Source organism: Falco biarmicus, chromosome 5, assembly GCF_023638135.1.
Source record: "Falco biarmicus isolate bFalBia1 chromosome 5, bFalBia1.pri, whole genome shotgun sequence".
Taxonomy (NCBI): Eukaryota; Metazoa; Chordata; class Aves; order Falconiformes; family Falconidae; genus Falco; species Falco biarmicus.
The window spans coordinates 82,081,687-82,100,958 of NC_079292.1; the positions used below are offsets into that span (position 1 = coordinate 82,081,687).

The 19,272-nt window shown below is 36.5% G+C and overlaps 1 protein-coding gene across 2 annotated transcripts in view; it reads left to right on the forward strand.

The window, feature by feature from the left end:
• ANO2 (anoctamin 2) overlaps positions 1 to 19,272 on the forward strand; it is a 191,750-nt gene that overhangs the window by 35,740 nt on the left and 136,738 nt on the right. For both annotated transcript variants that reach the window (XM_056342011.1, XM_056342012.1), the window contains 6 exons: positions 3,310 to 3,408; positions 8,679 to 8,830; positions 10,080 to 10,134; positions 11,009 to 11,057; positions 14,422 to 14,477; positions 14,731 to 14,772. In XM_056342011.1, the coding sequence (XP_056197986.1) occupies positions 3,310 to 3,408; positions 8,679 to 8,830; positions 10,080 to 10,134; positions 11,009 to 11,057; positions 14,422 to 14,477; positions 14,731 to 14,772 (453 nt within the window). The remainder of the gene's footprint in view (positions 1 to 3,309; positions 3,409 to 8,678; positions 8,831 to 10,079; positions 10,135 to 11,008; positions 11,058 to 14,421; positions 14,478 to 14,730; positions 14,773 to 19,272) is intronic.

A 19,272-nucleotide genomic window follows, 5' to 3' on the forward strand; every position in this document is an offset into this window, starting at 1 on the left:
CCATGTTTCAGAACATTCAGCTTTTAGTTAAAAAGGATAATAACTTTTTGAGCTTTCACTAGTCAAATGATAATCAATAGGAGTACATTCTTTATATATATCTATATGAGAGTTTTCATACTTATACTTTTTTTTCTGCTATGGCTTTGTTAAGTTTACAAGAAGTATTAGACTTGCAATTGATGCAAGTGCTAATGCATTTTGCTTTTTAGGCATGAAAGACAAGAAATCTCCTTGGAGAAATCTGATTTTTTTCAGCCTATACATTTTCCCTATGTCAGAAAAAAAATGCAATATAGACTGCTTTAAGTAAAGTCCTCCTTGAAACTACTAGGAACATATAATAGACTGAAAGAAATATCTTATATATTTCTCTTCATGTGCTGATTGAAAAACAAATGAGACCTTCCAGATTTTCTTCCATTTGACTTTAATGCTGAGTTTTCCTGTTGAAATGGGAAAGCCCAATTCGACTTTATAAAATAGAAAAGAGGCCAAGATATAAAGATATCTTGAATAATCCAGAACCAACTTATTAAAAAACTTCCACTCTTGGAACTTAATGGAAGAACTCTGTAATATGGAATATAGATTTGATGAAAAAAGGATCATGGGAGCAACAAATCTGTTTGTCATCTGCATAGCAGTACTTAGTCATTTGAGTAATATAATCAAGGAGTACAATGATACAGACATAGAACAATGCAGGGCCAAGAATAAAATCCTGTGGGACATCAGCTGTAAGAGAAAAAGGACTTGATTAATGGTGGCTGTATTAAATAACAAATTAATGGTCAGACAAAAATAACTTCAGCCAGCACAACATGTTAGCTTTAGTGATGCATCTAGAGTACAAGAATAAGCAATAGTGACTGAATCTCCAAAATAGAAGACTGACAACATTTCATTAGAGCAAATATTAAACTGTATTCATGAAAGCATGTACATTGATCATTTCAGGTGATTAACCAAAAGTCACCATTTAGTGGATGTCTCCAGTAGACAGTTATAAATCCACCCTGGCAATGAGAAAAACAAGTTCTAGCTTGTAGTAATGTTTGCAATACAATAAGCACTCTGGGAATAAGTTAGTTGAACAGTCTTTGCCAGACAACTGGAAGCAATGCAGGTGAGGGCTTGAAAAGTGGGGAAAGGAGCCTTACCAGTGGAATAGCTGGTATAGGTTTTTATTTTGGTGGCTCAACAGAAAACTAGGTAGATGGTTTACCCCTTAAGATATGATATGAGATTAATTTTTTTAAATGTATTTTAAATTTCTTTGATTAATTTTAATGTTGGAAAAAATATAGGAAGATGTGGGAAGCATAGTTTTTTAATCCCAAGCTAAATATTCAATGGTTTATTGTTCTGCATTTTTTGTTTATCATACAACAGGAATCACCTGGTCCTGTTTTCTCTATTTACTTTGCATTAGTCTTTATTAAAATGATCTCAGTTGCCCATTTTGGGGTGTTTTTTAGGGCTTTTAAAGATTTTTAAGGCTCTGATTCCTCAGCATCTGATATCACTTCATGAACAGCACAACTTTCCAACATATTTTTGTTCAAATATGCAAAGGTCGTATTCTTCATCTGGTCTTTTCTCTCAAATTATCTGACTGATTTTATTTGCAATCTGTGGAGTCATATAAGCCTGAGCTGGAAACAACCAATTAGATCAGACTGTCCGTCCTCTTACCAGTGTGGAATATAGTCCCCCAGACAGAGGACACATGCTTGATTTTAGCCAAAAGCTAGAAGAAGCCTCCTGATCTTCACCCACTGAAATTTAAACTCTCATCTGTTATTAATCTGTTTTCAGCAAATGATTACCAGAACATCTGCTGATGCCCAGTAAATTTTTACTTCCTTCTCTTAAAGCTGACTTCCCCAGTGGACTGATGAAAGAGACATTCTGCAGCTCATTCTGCTCTTTAAAATAACATTGGTCCACTGAAGAAACGTTAGCTGAAAGTGATTAGTGATCTTTGTAGTCCATGTTGCAGCTATAGGGGGAATAAGAGAAAAATGATTGCAATAAGAATAGTGGGATTTCCATCTAACTTTTTTTTAAAAATTAGGGCAAATTATGAAACATTCAGCAAATGCATGTTTGGTGTTTACATGAAGTTGTAAGCATTTATACACTTTGAAAAGATTTAATATCAGTTTCTAAATAGGTGATATTCTAATGTGATATGATACAGCTTTGTTTGGAAACAAATTATATGCAAAACAAGAAAAATATCACTGTGGCTGTGAGAGGCTTTTCTAAGGTAAATGTGCTATAATATTCTCTTAGATCTATACCTAAGTTTAGATGGCAGTTCACATATCTGTTTAAAACTTTTCTTAACTGAAAGCTTTTGAGAAAGAGAATTCTCTTGGAATCAATTTCCCACAGAAGATGCTGCATTTCCATGGCTATGGCCTATGTTCCCAGTTTTGTAGAATTATGCTACTTGTTGATTATAGTGACATTAAGCTATGTCCATTAACATCCTTTCTCTGTGCAACTGCTTGTACTTATAACCAGGCAACTACTCACAGGTGTGGCACCTGAGTTTTGCATTTAAACCCAACATGCAACATAGCTCTCTTTCTCATCAAGTTGGACACCTTGCTTCAGTTTTCTTGTCTTGCTTCTAAATTTCAGGATATATGAGGGACTGCAGATATAAGTTCATGCTCCCTTGAAGGGAGGGGACTGTCCTGAACCTTACACACATATGGGTGGGAAAATGTGAAGTACCAGTATGCCCTAGCACCAAAACCCCAACACACACAGAGCTACACAAAGTTCATTAATCTTAGGATTAATCAAGCCTTTAAAGTCTCTCCCTGTCCACTTCCATGTCCTTCCCAAAATATGTCCTCCTATCCTCTTTCTAATCTCCCTCCTAACTTTTATTCCCTTCATTTCCACAATAAATATTATTTTTTTCTGTTTTGGTTCAGATGGGCACAAAAGCCCACTAATGCAGTCAGGTGACTTACAAAATACCTGAGTGTAGAAGCTGTAGCTGGAGGTTTCTGGTTCACATGGTTCCAAAATCTGGAACTGTAGCTTTCTGTCTTCATGGTGCATACACAGCTACACTGTAGGCAGTAGATTGATGGATTTTAGAGTGTTGGGAGATGCAGCTTTTAAATAAAAGGTGACTTTTAAGCCCAGTTGTAACAGAAGCTGGTTATTCACTGTGGTTGCCTCCTGTTGCATGATTTAGTTGGAGCTGAAATCTTCAAACCTTGTTACTGTATAATGATCAATAATGTTGAAATACATGGTTTTCACCATTTTATGTTTCAGAATAAGAGCCAAGGATTGAGTTTTGTCCGCATACATGCACCTTGGCAAGTCCTTAGTCGAGAAGCGGAATTACTTAAAATAAAAATGCCCACCAAAAAGGTAAGTATCTTCCATTGTTTAACTAGTTGCATGCCTGGAGGAGGGGGGATCAGAATGGTAGTTAAATGCACAGAAGCCTATAGAATGACTTTATTTCAAAATCAGAGCAAATGAACTGCAAGGCTTATTCTTTCACATTACTGATTATTTTGTGATGATTTAGTATTCAGAATCATATTTAAGATGGGATTTTCAAGGGGGTTCTCAAAGGCTGCAGAGGCAGCTGGCTGGCAGTCTGCAGTCAGAAGAGTGATGACAGAGTTGAATTTTAAGGAGGGCTTTGGAAGCTGAGAAGGCAGCAGCTGTTGGGATTTTCATCAAGGAACTTTCCTCAAGGTGAGATGCAGTACAGGAGATAGCATGATAGCTGGTCGTTGCCTCAAGGTTTCTCCAGTCTGGGGTGCCGAGAGACTGTTTTGGTGGCATCAACAAGTTGGAGACTTCAGACTTGCCTATTGTCATTAAAACTTTGGCTCCTATCTTCTTTAGAGTCTGCTTTCAGCAAAGTTGCTGGCAAACATTGTACATCCCAAAGTTTGTGGTCCTGCAATGTTTTAGCATGTTTGCTAACAACTCCATTGAAGTCAGTGGAACTGCCTTGCACTTTCAGTTAGTGATACTCCTCAGTTGCACTGAACATTTACTTCATTACATTGTCATTAGAATTAAAGGACAGACCAATTTTTTTTTTTTTCCACAGGGCTATTTTTCTTTTGTTTTTTTCATATTTCACCCAGCAAAAGCTTCAGTGTTGTTCGCATTTCATGGTGTTACTGTCACTGTCAAAAGCTTGGCCAAGCCAATCTTGCATGCTCTTACTGTGCTGTGTTTGCATCCCTGAGGAAAAAATAAAATAAAAAAAATCTGGTTACTTCTAATCAATCTTTGAAAATGAGTAGGTTTTGGACATCTGTAGCACTTCTGTCCTTTCTAGCATATTGATGGATGTGTAGGCTCTTCCTGAAATGGACCTACATATTCAACTTCTGTCTCTGAACCCTTCGCAGCTTCATTCCTTTTGTGAATTTTTAGTCCTTGTTCATTTCTCCCTCCTTCTTCCTTCATAGGAATTTTCCTCTCCTAGATTTTTGCAGATGCACTGAAGCAAATTCTACAGCATTTTAAGTGACGAATATTGCCACCACATTGTTATTGAGTTAAAGGCCTGTCCAGGAGCTGGTAGTCTCTAGTGGCTGCCCTAGTCATTCATGAACAGTTCTGCATCCTCTTCTCTCCTCTGAATAGGAGAAAAAACCTGCACAGCACATCAAAAGGCCTTAAAGACAGAATTATCTGGGGAAAAGACATCTAAAAATATTGACAGATTACATCATGTAACGACTATATATCATACATTATTTATAGCACTCTTTCCTTTAAAGCAACAGATTTCAATGAACAAATCAAGTCTGTGCACGCATGTTGAATGAGATTGTCATATAACTGACATACATTGAACAGTATGACAAATATTCAAAGAGCAAATGAATGTGCAGTCATTGATTAGGCAGCTGTGAAAAAAGCATTCAGGTTTGAACTTTTAATTTGTTTTGGTGTGTAGAAGATGAAATGAAATATGTCTACCAACAAGGAAAGCAGATCTCAAATTTCCTGAAAATTCACTCTAGAGTAATACATTTTTATATAACTTAAAAGTGATACAACATTTTTAAGAAGTTTGCTGACAATTCTTGTTGACTGCATTATTTTTCTATTACCTCAGCTGTAGAAATGGAGCACTACCAGTGCACTACCAGAAAGCAAGTGTGACAGGAAAACTATGTTCATGTCTTATGTTTTTTGCAATTAAAGACAGTTGGGAGAGGAATTTACGACAAAAAAAAAAAAAAACCAACCAAAAACAAACAAAAAAAACCAAACCACAAAAATCCACTTTGGAAAACTGAAATCTTGTGTTTTGGGGATTTGGCAATACAGGCTGAAAAGTTCAGCCAGCAACCACTAAAACCAAAATTCTATTTTGGTTCAGAGAAACAAAACTTTGTTTTCAAGACACATTAGGTCTTTTCTGTGATGCTATTTTTAGTTATTCAAATGTCCAATGAAACCATAAAGAAAACATTTTCAGTGGAAAGTATTTATCCACCTCTAAACACGATGAATTAATTGCAAATTTTTTCCCCCCAAATGTTCAGTTAAATTATCTTTCAGGACAAATAACATGCAGGAAAAAGGTACTTTTCCAGCAATTTTAACTGTACATATACTTCTGGATATGACAATACACTTACTTTTGGTGAGTGAGAATGGGCAACACTCAAATATGAGAAACAAACAGGAAACGTTGGTCCATTCCCAGAGCTATGGTGGCTTGGGTATTAGTGAGACTTGGTGGAATGAGTCCCATGACTGGAGTGCTGGGATGGAGGGCTACAGTCTGCTCAGGAGCGATAGGCAGGGTGGGCGAAGCGGAAGACATGCACTGTGTCTAAGAGAGAAGTTTGACTGTACAACCCTTGCAGTCAGATATGTTATGGTTGAGAGCCTCTGTTTAGGATTAGGGGTATGGAAAACAACGCAGATGTCATTGTGGGTGTCTACTATTGGTTGCCCAGCCAGGATGATAGGACCAATGAATTATTCTACAGGCAATTAGGAGAAATTTCTGGATCAGTTAGCCTTTGTCCTTATGGGAGATTTCGACTTCCCAGACATTAACTGGGAATACCATACTGCTGTGACAAGCAAGTCTGAGAAATTCCTGAAGTGTGTTGAAGATATCTTGTCACAAGTATTCAGTGAGCCAACTAGGAAAGATGCCCCCCTAGACTTGCCGTTTGTGAACAGAGAAGGAATTGTGGGAGATGTGATGTTAGGTGGCCATCTTGGATACGGTGATCACAAAATTGTTGAATTTAAAATTTTCAATGTAATGAGAAAAAAGGTCAGCAGAGTTGTTACTCTAGATTTCAAGAGAGCAAATTTTAAGCTACTCAGTGAGTTAGCAGGGTCTCCTGGGAATCTGCTTTTGAGACCTTAGGGGTTCATGAGTGCTGGTCAGTTTTTAAGAACCATCTTTTAAAAGCACAGGAGCAAGCAATTCCAGCATGTTGTAAGTCAAACAAGTGGGGCAGAAGACCAGCTTGGCTGAACAGAGAAGTCCTTATGGAGGTCAAGAAGAAAAATAAATTGTATCATCTCTGGAAGCAAAGTCATGTTTCACAGGAAGATTATAGGGCTGTGGTTCACACATTCGGGGAGAGAACATGACAGGTCAAAGCTCAGCTAGAGCTGAAACTGGCCAGTTTGTTGTGTGAGACAACAAAAAGACTTTTTAATATGTGTTAACAGGAAGAGGAGGTCTAAGGAAAATGTTGGACCAACACTTGTTGAAGATGGTCACCTGAGAAATAGGGATGAATAAAAAGTGGAGACCTTCAATAATTTTTTGGCCTCAGGCTTTAATATTAATGATAGACCTTGGGTTGCCTGGTCCTCTGACTTGGAGGACCACAACTGTGGGAAAAGTATCTTTCCATTTGTGGTCACTGAATTTTTAAGGGACTATCTGTATTAGCTGAATGTTTATGAGTTCATGGGGACTTATAGGATTCATCCCAGAGTTAGAAGATGTTACAGCAGGACCCCTTTCAATCATCTCCTAAAGTCTGGAGTCTCCTCCTAAAGTTGGGAGTCTGGAGAGGTCCCCACTGACTAGAAGTTAGTCAGTGTTCTTACAGTTTACAAGAAGGGTGAGAGATAAGACCCAGAAAACTATAGACCTGTTAGTCTGACCTCAGTACGTGGAGTAATTATCGAGATCATACCAGGTGCTACTGAAAGGCAGTTAAAGGACAATGCAATCATCAGGCAGTCAATATGGTTTCACAAATGGGAAGTCCTGGCTAATATTTTATATCCTTCTATGATATTTCCTGCCCAGTAGATGATGAGAAGGTAGTAGATTTATTTTTTTCTGGATTTTAGTTTTTGATAGTGTCCTTCACAGTATCCTTCTGGACAAGTTGTCCAGCTGTGAGATGAGCAGGTACATGATGTGCTGGGTGAAGAACTGGTTGAACAGCGGGGCTCAAAGGGTTGTAGCGAGCGGGGCTACAACTGGCTGGTGACCCGTCACCAGTGGTGTTCCTCAGGGCTCAATCATATGGCCAGTTCTGTTCAATATATTTATCAACAATCTGAATGCAGGGCTTGAATTCACCATTAGCAAGTTTGCTGATGATACTAAACTGTGCTGTTGACTGTCTGGAGGGACAAGAGGCCTTGCAGAGACCTAGGTAGGCTGGAGTATTGGGCAATAATCAATGGCATGAAAATTAACAAGTACAAATGCTGGATTCTGCATCTGGTACGGAGTAGTGCCAGGCACAAATATAAATTGGGAGAGGAGTGGCTGAAGAACAGTGCTGCAGAGAGGGACCTGAGGGTGCTGGTGGATGGCAAGCTCACCATGAATTGGCAGTGTGCCCTGGCAGCCAAGAGGGCAAACCGCTTCCTGAGGTGCATCCCAGTATAACCAGCTGGTCCAAGAGCGGTGATCATCCTGCTGTATTCAGCTCTGGTGCAGCCTCACCTTGAGCACTGTGTGCAGTTCTGGGCCCCACAATAGAAGAAGGGTGTTAAGGTCCTTGAATACATCTAGACAAGGGCAACGAAGCTGGTGAAAATGCTGAAAGGAACATCCTGTGACGAGGACATAAACTCACGTTTGGTAAGATTGTCTGTGTTTCAGGAAAAAATACCTTCATATCCTTGAGAAGCTCCCTAGCACTTCACAGCAATCTGAATCAGCAAAAGCTGTGGGTGCTTGCCCTTCAAACTAAACACATAGCCATCCTCGCTTCTAATGGAATGTGATGTGCTGCCAAACCATACTAGCAATTATTATCCAGGAATAATTTATTCTGCTGGGGAAGTACAACTGGTAGCAGGTAAAGGCCCTTCCTGCTTTGTCTGCTCCCTCTATTCCCAGTTACACAGTCAAATTAATTACTCTGCCTTTCTGTCATCTCCCTGCAGCTTCTGTTGTAGTTAGTAGGGATGTTTCTTGTTATTAACAATTCTGCACTGAGTTTTCTTCTGGAAGTAGCTTGTGAAGGACAGGAACTTTTTAGTACTGAAAACCTTATGGAATCAGGTGCTTGCTGTTATGTGGAATGTATCTTCAGGGAAGGCATTTATTTTAAGTACAGATTTAAACACAGATGTACAGCAAACTCTATCTTTTTTGGCCATTGCAGTGGATTTTTGGAAGTGCCAAGCTAATCTACAATATTTTATTTACTCAGATGTATGAAATAACAGAAGAAGGAGGGATACTCAAAAAGTTAAATGAAATATGGTGCAAATTGACTGAACCTCTGCAACCCCAGGTGCCACGACAAGAAAATACCAACATGAAAAGCCTGTCTTACCCATTTTCCAGAGAGAAAATATATTTGTGAGTACTTAAAATTGTGATAAACAATGAAGAAATATATAACTTATTATTGTAGTGGTGTCATTTTTTCTATCAATATTTCAATCAAAATTCAGAAATTCATTGAGTATTTCTGGAAATCCTGAGGAAATATCCAAGTTGACAGTTTATTCCTATGTAATATTTCCACGTGATAAAAGCATATGTCTGCATAAAACTAAATTTATTGAAGGACAAGTAAATAGATCTAAAGTAAATGAACATGCATTGGCTCTGAGTAAAGTTTCAGTGGATTAACAGAAATCTAAGTTGCAGAGACTTTCAGTGTCAACTTCCTTCTGATGGATAAGGCATTGGAAGCAGTGCAACAAATAAAATATCCTTCTTTTTGGCTTGAATTGTAAAAATCCTACCACCAAATTTCTGATTATTTGGTTAAGGATATTACTGCCTGTTTTGGAAAAAAAAAAAAAAAAAAAGCTAGTAGAAATCTGATAATATTTTTCCTCTTGATAGATTTATTATAGTAATGAAAACTTGGCTAATAATATGCTGATAAGGAATTCTTGACACCTGACCTTTCACTCAGGATAATACTGCTGGGCCCAGTGTGACATTAAACACTCCTTTTTTTCCTCATGGGTGTGTATTTGTATTTATGTCTGATAAATAAAAACCAGTAATAAATGATCCACCACATCATTTATTGTCCTGACAATTTTAATTAATACTGAATACAAGTCAAATTGATCGAGGGAAGTAAACTGGGAAGCTAATTTCACATATGATGATCTTAAGGTTTAAGGGAGTGAATAATTTCCGTGGACCAGTTATTTGAATGCAAGTGAAATGTTGACTGGTTAGTTGCCTGGAAAAGAGCAATGAACATCTGCATTACACTAGCTGAAACTTAATAATATAACCTCAGAATATTATAGTGGTGAGAGTACGTTTTAAGGAAGAAACTAGAAGGTCATAGTGTGTAAATAACAGGAAGCTTTTCTTACCCAAAAGGTATTTTACATTAGTTAATACTTTTGCGTTTTTATGTCCACCATCATTGTCATCCAGGTATAAAGCTGAATGACTAGGTCTTAAATAGCTCAGTCTATTATGCTGCTCTATTTCATCTATATTCCCTTTAAACATCTGTTTTTCTTACTTGCTGTGGTTTCTAAATGAATTCTAAATCAGAATCTTGCATGTTATCTTACTTATAACTACCATGTCTAAAAACATAACTGATTTTTCTTTTCTCTCAATGTTTTAGGTATAACATTAAAGACAAAGACACCTTTTTTGATAATGCTACCCGCAGTCGAATAGTAAGTGAACAAAAGTTCATTTTCATATCATTACTTGTGCTGAATGGTATTTGCTTTAATAGTGAGTGTTGGTAACTACTTTGCTGATTTCATTGGTTTACACATTTCTGTGTTCCTGGAAAACACTAAGCACTCATAAGTATGTAAGAAATACTCTTCTGGAGCTGCCCAGTGGTCCAGGAGTAGGAGATGTTATGTAGAGAAACACAGCTACTGATTCATCTCCATTGTTCAAAGCTGTTATTAAGCCATACTTCCTAATCTTTAGCTAGATTTTATTTCATGAAAGGACCTCCTCTACAATCCTACAGTAACTTAGCTTCAGCAGTTTTTGGTGAGAAACCTGGTGCCGTGTTCCTGAGATTCTGCTAGATCTCCAGCGAGTTGGTGAGGCAAGATTTCTCATTACATAGGCAATGCCAACTCCTCCCTAACATGCTATATTCACCCATACATGGGTTTCATAGATGTAGCATATTTACTGATCACTTCATGTGCATCTTGATGTTATACTTCCAAACGTGAAAGCTAATGTGGTTTTACTAAGTCATTTTTTAATGTGATTTTCTTTGATGTAAAATTCTCATTTTAACTGAAGTCCTTATATTTCAAATAGTTTTATAAAGGATGTGACACAGCAGGATTTAACCTACAAAAGTTAGGGCAGGTAAACCACTAGTAAGACTTGCCATAGCATTTTTAAGTGTTAACTAGTTCCTCAAGTCATGCATTTATATATGAGTGAAACGTATGATTTAAATGTATGTGCAAATGCATGCTTCCAAAGCCTCTTCTTTTAAAGTTTTGTTTTATTGCTAGCTCCGTGATGAAAATAATGCTAATTTGTGTGTTATATGACTGTTCTTTTCTATAGGTACATGAAATTTTGAAGCGCACACCTACAAAGGCCAGAAACAGCATGGGTAAGAAAGGAGGGAAGATAATGGTATATGTTGTTTTGAAAGGGATTGTTTAGGTATTTTACAGATTATTTTTCTAGCAGAACACAAAAGTATGCTGGCATATTTTCACAAAAAGTAGAGATTGAAATCAATGCATTTTCTGAGGAATAAAATCAGACTTTCTGGTCCATGATTTGAATAGGACATGGTAATGGGAGCTTGCTTTCCATTTCTACAGGTGCAGGATTTGGCACATAACTTGCATTTCATGAGTTATTATAAAATTGGATTTGATCATTATATGGTCTACTTTTGAAAATTCAGATGTCAGCTAGTATATGTTGTATTATTTCTACCAAGAACATAGTTTTCTTGCCATTTCAATAGAATAATACATTTTTCCAGGTTATTTTTATCACTGCAGCTTTAAAAACTATGTCCATGAATTGCATAGTGAAATATATGACTTAATGAAGACTGTCTTGAAAATACCGTATGATACTTTTGGGGTAACCCTGAAATATTTGGAGCTTTTGTTTTCTTGAGGTTCAGAACATATACAAGTGTACTTATTCTCTTTTCTCTACTCTTTTTCTTTCATCCAATGTGATATCATGGCACGTATTTCTCCAGTGGTGAAGAAGTGATAGTGCTCCTTGTCTGGCATGTTTTCTGGAAGTCCTTCTGTAAGCTTGGCCACTTATGTGCAGATCACAGCATCCTAGGGTAATGTGCCTGCAAAGAATAAGTGTGCTGTAGCAACAGATTCCTGCACAGCCTTGGTGTAACTTTGTGCAGTGAAGCTGCAGTAGCAGACTTCTTTGGTACAGCATCTGGAGTGGAAAATAGATTAATTTAAGTTTCCCTGAAATAGTGGCAATTTTTTAAAATCAAAGTATATATATATATATATATATATATATATACCAACCAACCAAACAAAATACTTACTCTTTTTCAATCAGAAATACTTGGTTTTGTCAGTACAAACATTTAAATTTATGATTATTACACTGTTTCCTTTAAAAAACTGAAAAGATAGTTGAGAAAACGTCAGGCACTCTTCATTTCTAAAACGTTGTTCACTTGGTGTCTGTTCACTGTTTGCTCTGTGTTGTTCTGTTTTGATCAGCTCAAAAAAACTCTAGTGGGGCAGTAGAGATGAATGCTGTCTTGCTGGGTTGCTCCAGCTGGCATCCAGGGAACTCTCTCGGTGACTGGGGAGACCATGCTTTCCCTGGGAGCTGCAGAGCCTGTGCAGGTACATGTCTCCAGAGTGCAGGATTTTAGACAAAAGGCAGTGTAAGGTACATAAAACAAGAAGCCTGAAGTACAGCAGGGTCACTAGGCCTGTTGAGATAAAAAACAGCCCCCAGAACTGACACTTTTCCAGGGGATCCAGACAGACTGTGTAGAACCTGTTGAAGCTCTTAAGACTTTGCAAGCTGTTGGGCTGAGAAAAAGCTTGAAAGAAGCAATAAGGAATTTGTCCTACAAGGACACAGTAGGAAGAAAAACAGCACTTTCCTAAGGATTTTTTTTTTTTTTTTTGCCTCTTACTTAAAGTTTTCTCTATTTTAATAGCTTGTTCTGGTTTATGAGTGTAATGCAAGCCACCATTAGAGATAAATCACTAGTAGTGATTTTTCAGGCTTTTTTTTTTTTTTTTTTACTCTAAGGTGAAAATACAGGCTAATCCACTTCAAGCTCAAGTCAGCTCAAGATCCCATTGGATATGAAGCATTTTAATCCTCCTGTCCTTCCCATCTTCCTGGCCCATAGCCAAAACACAATTATGCATTGCATTTGACCTACATTCATTAATTGTTTTGGACTTCTGAGATCCTCCCCCCAAAGTCTTATGCTTCATATGTCACTAAGGTTTTCCCATCTCACTGGTCTGAAGACTTAGAATGACTCACCATGAATGGTTTAAAAGATTTCTTTAAACGTCTTTGGTTTACCGTGTTGGGTTTTTTTGTGGTTTTTTTTTTTTTCTTTTCTTCATTATTTCATTGCTTATTGTGCATAAGAGGTAGGACAGTGATGTTGGAAGTACTTATAGCAGTCTTTGGTTTTCATAAACTTATGCTTCATAAAATAATAACAACACTTGAAACGCATTTGCTGGTTGGTATTTACATCTGAGCGAGGTTGAATCTGATGCCACTTCTATGACATTATACAAGGAATGCATATTTTCCTCTAGCATAACTCTGAACCATTGCAAACTTTCCAAACATGGAATGGTTTTGGTGGAAGACTTGACATCATCCAAACATGAAGATTTCCTGATTCTATTAATGCATGTAGTGATAAGGGTATTTGCCTTTATACGAAGGAAGAAATTTATTGGTAATTTCTATCTAGCATCTCTGACCAGAGGTTTTTTTTTTTTTTTTTTTCCCAATCATTTCAGAATGATAGTTGTGCAATCTGAGTATGGAATTTTTTTTCATCCCCAAAGACAAGCTAGCTGGTTACTTTTACTGGCCATTGAAAGCAAAGAGATCTGGAATAAACTACTAATCCTAGCTTTAATTGTCATCTTATGGAGTGTTTGTTTTCACCTGCAGAGATTGACGACAGAATGGCTATGAAGTCATGGGTCTTGAAAGTCAGTAGTGGCCTTGTGTACATCTACAGGTGCTGTAGTCATTAGCTGGGGATTTGGTTGCTAAATCCCTTGTAGCATGTGGTCACTTGGATAGTGCCATGTCCCTGTATCTTCCTGTACCTTTGACTAGGCTTCCTCTTTGCAATCTTCAGGACTCAGCAGTTTTTGTCCTGGTGCATCCAGCTTTCCAGTGTAACCATGAATTTGGTGAGCACAAACTGATCTAACCCCCGCAAACAGGAGTTGTTTCAAATTCAAAAGGCTGGCCTTATGTATTGATATGAGGAAGGGTAGAAAACAAAGCACTTGGTTCAGTGAAAATGAGACCTGATCTGATATTAGTCAATAGATAGTAAGAGTTACTTCAATCACAAACTTCTGTCAAAGTGTTTTTTTTTGTTTTGTTTGGGTCTGTCACTGGGGATACATGGTTCTGATCATTGTCAAGCTTCAAGAAGGACTTCCCAGGTACTTTCCTCCTCAGACACGTGCCTCTTTGCTATCAGGATGAGAAAGTGGTTAAAACAATCTTTGTATCGTACTGGTTTGCTCAAGAAAAAACATCATATGGAAATGAGCCTTTCGGTGCCAACATGTTTTCCATAGCCAGGTACTTCTAGGTTGGTATATACTCATCTTGACATGATTTTGAATGTTTTAAGTAATGCAGCTCAGTTCCCTCTGTAATGTCATGAAGTGAAATCTGTAGTAATGTTTTCTATTTAACTGTGCTCACCTATTAACCATCTTTTTTTTTTTTTCTTTTAGGTATTGGCACATTAATAGCAAACAATGTTTATGATGCAGCATACCCACTTCATGATGTATGTATATACTACTGAAGGTCTAGTTCTCTGTATCATTTAGATGTGCATAGACATTAATGTTTATTGCCTGTGACAATGAAAATATATTTTAAGTTCTAAATATAGTCTATTTCTAATATGAAAACACTTACATAAGTACATTTAAAGTTGTGACCTAAAAGTAAAATAAACAGTGTAGGAACAGCTGAGCAATCTTTTATTGGATTTTATAGTTTTTTACATCAGTTATTAAATTATTTTTGTTCTCTAGGGTGAATATGAAGGCCAAAATGGTGACATGAATGACAGAAAGGTAAAATAAATTGCAAAATTAATTTCATATTACTTTTAATGTGGTAGATATGAATTAATGTTCTAAATGCTATTGTAAAGCATTAGCCAGTGTTCAGTCAAGTAAATGTTTTTTTACAAATGTGTATAGTTTTTGCATTACTTTTTTCCTCTACTTCTGCATATAAAATTCTTTTAACAAGACTTTTTTTAAAGTCTTCTTCTGAAGTATTTCAGCAAATTTAATTTGATATTTACATCTTGAAATGCTCCAAGTTTTGTTGCATAGACAAGATTTTTTCAACCTGTCCAGAAGCAAATGTTTTTGAATAACTTATATAATTATTTTTTTCTGTAACCAGATAGTACTACAGAACAATGGTTACTAGACTAAAACATAGTTGCATTTTTCATTTGATTGTGCATTCAGTTGGATTTAATTAAATTTCTAAAACTCTGCCTCCAATTATTTTGTAAATAAAAAGTTTCTAGCTATCAAGACTTTTGAAAATATATCACCTACTATCTGCACAAGATAAATGGATGCATAATCAAACACTGTGAATTCAGATTTATTTAATACATATGCTTACTATTAGAAATGAGCCAAGCCATTTAATTACTGTAATTCATTAAGATCCATTCAATATTGTTCTCTTTGCTCATCTTTTTCCTTTATATACAAACAATAGGATAGGAAATGAAGAAAGGGAAAATTGTGGGGAGGGAAAGAGGGGGAAGGAAGAATGAAGAAAAAGAGAATGTTTGGAAGCCTAAATTATTTACTATACTAGAAATTAAATTGAATATATTCTTGGTGACTTGTAAATTATTTCATAGATGTGTTTAACTCTATGGTGGTATTATATGTTGGTATGTGCCATCTGTTGCTTGAAGGAGAGGTAAGAAAATGCAATTAATTTGGCAAAACACAGTGTAGTTCTCAAGAGTGTAATTGCTACAGATGATTATTTGATGATTTAAAATGAAGACTGAGTTCATAGGTCATACAAATAAATCTGATTTTTCAAGTGCTGGGTTTGTAAAAAATTGAAAATGTAATCTTTGTAGTTTTAGGCAAATAGTGTCAACATTCAGCCACTAGATGTCTTCATGTGCCATGTACAATTTAATTTATTATATGAACTGCGGTAAGCAAATGAGGCAAAGCTGGAAAATGAACTATGAAGAAACTTGTATATTTATGTCGGTTATTATGAACTTTCTGTTCATGAAGAAATTGTATACTCTGCACTTGCAGAATTTTCTCTGAATAAGTAATTGTGATACAGTAATAGACTCTGAAAGTCAGCTACATAGTTTACTTACTTACAAGGCTAGCAAAATTTTTAAAGAAAAGTAAATGAACATTAATCAGTGAGGGAGGGGATATTGGGTACTGTGAAATAGGGGGAAGAGGGCCTAAAAGGTCTAGTGTCTGGAAAAATATTCACCCTACTAGTTGTATTTTGTGCTGCCTTCTTTTTATTCTGCCTATTAGGTTCAGTTATGAAGTGTTAAGTATTAAAAACATAAAAGGTTCTTTCCAGAAATACTTCATTGATTATTCACATATGTCTCTGCTGCCCAGCCATTGAATCCGCTGTAGTATTTCTATGCATAACATCATCTGTTTTCTATCTGAATCTAATAGTCTCAGTGTTTAATTTCCTGAAAAGCCCCGATCAGGTTTAAAAGAAAGGGGGGCATTTTTGAGTTGGTTTTGTTGTTGTTTTTTTTTTTTTTTTTCCTCTGCCCCCTTTTATTTTGTCCATTTTAACTTATCCGTATCTCCCATTTCAATTGTCTGCTGTATAAGCCCAAGCAATGATGAATGGAGCCTGTCTGGGTACATATGCCAATAAGGAAGCACAAGTAATGAAGGTTTATGTACCAGTTCATAATATAAAGGTTAATCCTTGTTAACTCTCTTCAGGATTTCCTTGGAGAAATGCACGGTGAAACAATACTTTTGCCACATCCTATGAGAATAAGAAATCTGCAGGCAATGAAACCCACTCTTTTCCTAAGACTGTTGATTGGAGTAAAGGAATTTCCCTGTTTTAGTGTGACTTCTGCTCTAGAAAAAGAACTTTTTAAGAAAGCTGTTGCACAGCAGCATGGTATTAATTTGCCAGGAGTATAAACACTGACTGGGTCTTCTTTAAGCTTCTAGCCCACTGGCAACTTGTAACCTTTTGTTGCTAGCAATATGTTTGACATTGAGAAATACATAAGGGCTTTGTTACCTATCTGGGAAATACACTGTTGTCATTATATAGTACAACATCCCTAGAATATTAGAAGCAGATTGGAAAGTGTTATTTTAAACTTACAGAAAGTACTGCTTTTAAATGAAGCTGATAAAATACAATAAACTATATTACAAAACTCTTCCTAGAATTCCTTTCAATTTAATAAATATCATGAAAGGAAGCACATTCCAGCTTCCAGATTAAGCTTAATCTTGTAAAATTGCAGTGCTGAGACTGAGGTTTAGTGTGGGCAACACACGTGAATGGAAAATATTCATGCCATAAACTCACCTTCAGTGCTATGGCTTTTGGAACCAGAGTAACCAGTGTGATTCTGTAGTCTGACATATTGTCATAGCAGCCTGTCCCTGAACTGAGTGCAATTTTAGAAAGAGCTGTCTTCTGCTTTTCAGATTCTATTCTGTAGCTACATTCAAAACAGCCTTTAAGTAATTTTAAGGATAATAGCTTTAACTGTCTTGGTTTGTATATTTCAGAATGTGTTTATTAGTGCAATTATTTATGGAAATAAATGAAATTGTAGCTAATGCTGTGAGACAATGTAAAGGGGTGATTTTGAATAGGTAACCACAAGCATTCATATGAAAATATCAATATGGCAGCCAGGGAGATCCTCTTCAACTGCTGTTGAAGCCAAATAAATTCAAACCTAGTATCATCATTTCTTTCCACAAGTGCAAAATATTTTGAGTGTGCTCTGTGAGAGCAATATACTAAAAGCCAAGACTCCACACCCCTGGAATCTCATTGCTGAATTCCCAATTGCTTCAGCAGTTTAGTGTTTACTACCTGATCTATGAACAAAAAATACTTTACACTTTATCTTTAATAAGTATGCAATGGCATAGCTCTGTTCACTCAAATGGTTGCAAGCCAGTTTCCATATTCTGAACAATAATACTTCATCAGGTGTGTGTCTGCAGGATCCAAGTCTTACTTGCTCACTTGGTATTTATTTAGTTCTTTCATATAGCATCCACAGGAGGAGAGGCATTATAAACAGTAGAAAAATATGATTGGAAACCTCAAAAGATGTCAAGATAACTCTGCAGTTACAGTATCTGAAATTTCTCCACATTTATTTTAATTGTGCTGTTAATTTCATAAGATCATGTAGCATGCTGCTAGCTGTCAAAATGGGCCATTTGACAGATGCAACTACTGATAATTGCAGAAACTGTACGTACTTTGTTACCAACACCCTCTCCAGTTCTTGCTTGTTGTGTACTTGTGTGCATGCGGTTCTTGGTTTGTGTTGTCCTCCCCAGCAGCCTTACAATTTATTGTCCAATCCCAGCCAGTTTAGAGAGGAATAAAAGGCTCAAAGGTAGCAACTCAGCAATTACACTGCTTCCCATTTACTACAATTTCCATGAGACAGGCAAAAGACAATCAATTAGTGCTCACAGCAAAGGAGGAACTGAAGTATGATAATGTCTCTTGGAGCCAGCAGACATTCCACACAGAAGCTTATTCTCAAAACACAGGTTCATCACTACTCCAGTTTTACTAGGAATAACGTGGTGCCTTATTTTAAAGGAGCTGACCTCTCCTATGCTACTCTTTTTCTGGACGCCCTCCTCTTCTTTTTTGAAAAGAGGGACAAAAGGCTTAACAGCTGTCTTTTTGGATGATACACTTTTATAATCTATAAAGAGTTATGTGGTTAATTTAGTTGTATTTATCATCATATTTGGTAATTTTTTATTATTTTTGATGCACTCTGTACTTCAAGAAATAGTTTTCAATGAGCATGTTGGTTTAGACTGTCTGCAGTCCTTTCACAGCTGAAAACTGTGAAAGGAATATGAACAACTCCAGTGGTTCCACTGGAATGCCTTACTGTTTTGCATGCAACTGCCCTGATTTTTATTTTCCTCTAAATATAAAATATGGTGAACAATCATGTATCAAAAGATCGTGCTGATATTTCCTCTGAGCTTCTTTAGGTTTTCACATAATTCTGGAAGGCTTCATTTTTTAATATCCTTTCTAGATTATTAATAGATTCACACACAGTTATAAAACATACTGCTATCAAATTAACTCTTTTACCAAATTGTTAATTGCATGGTAATTTCTGTGCAGCAGCTGGCTTTTGTTCCAGAACAGTGTGATGTCTTTCACACCGTAATTACCAGTTTCCTTTGCAGCTCTTGTAAAAAAGTGTCATAGGTTTCTTTTTTTTTTTTTTTTGAAAGTTCAACAAAGTTGTGATCTATATGACACAGCATGAAAGAGGGAAT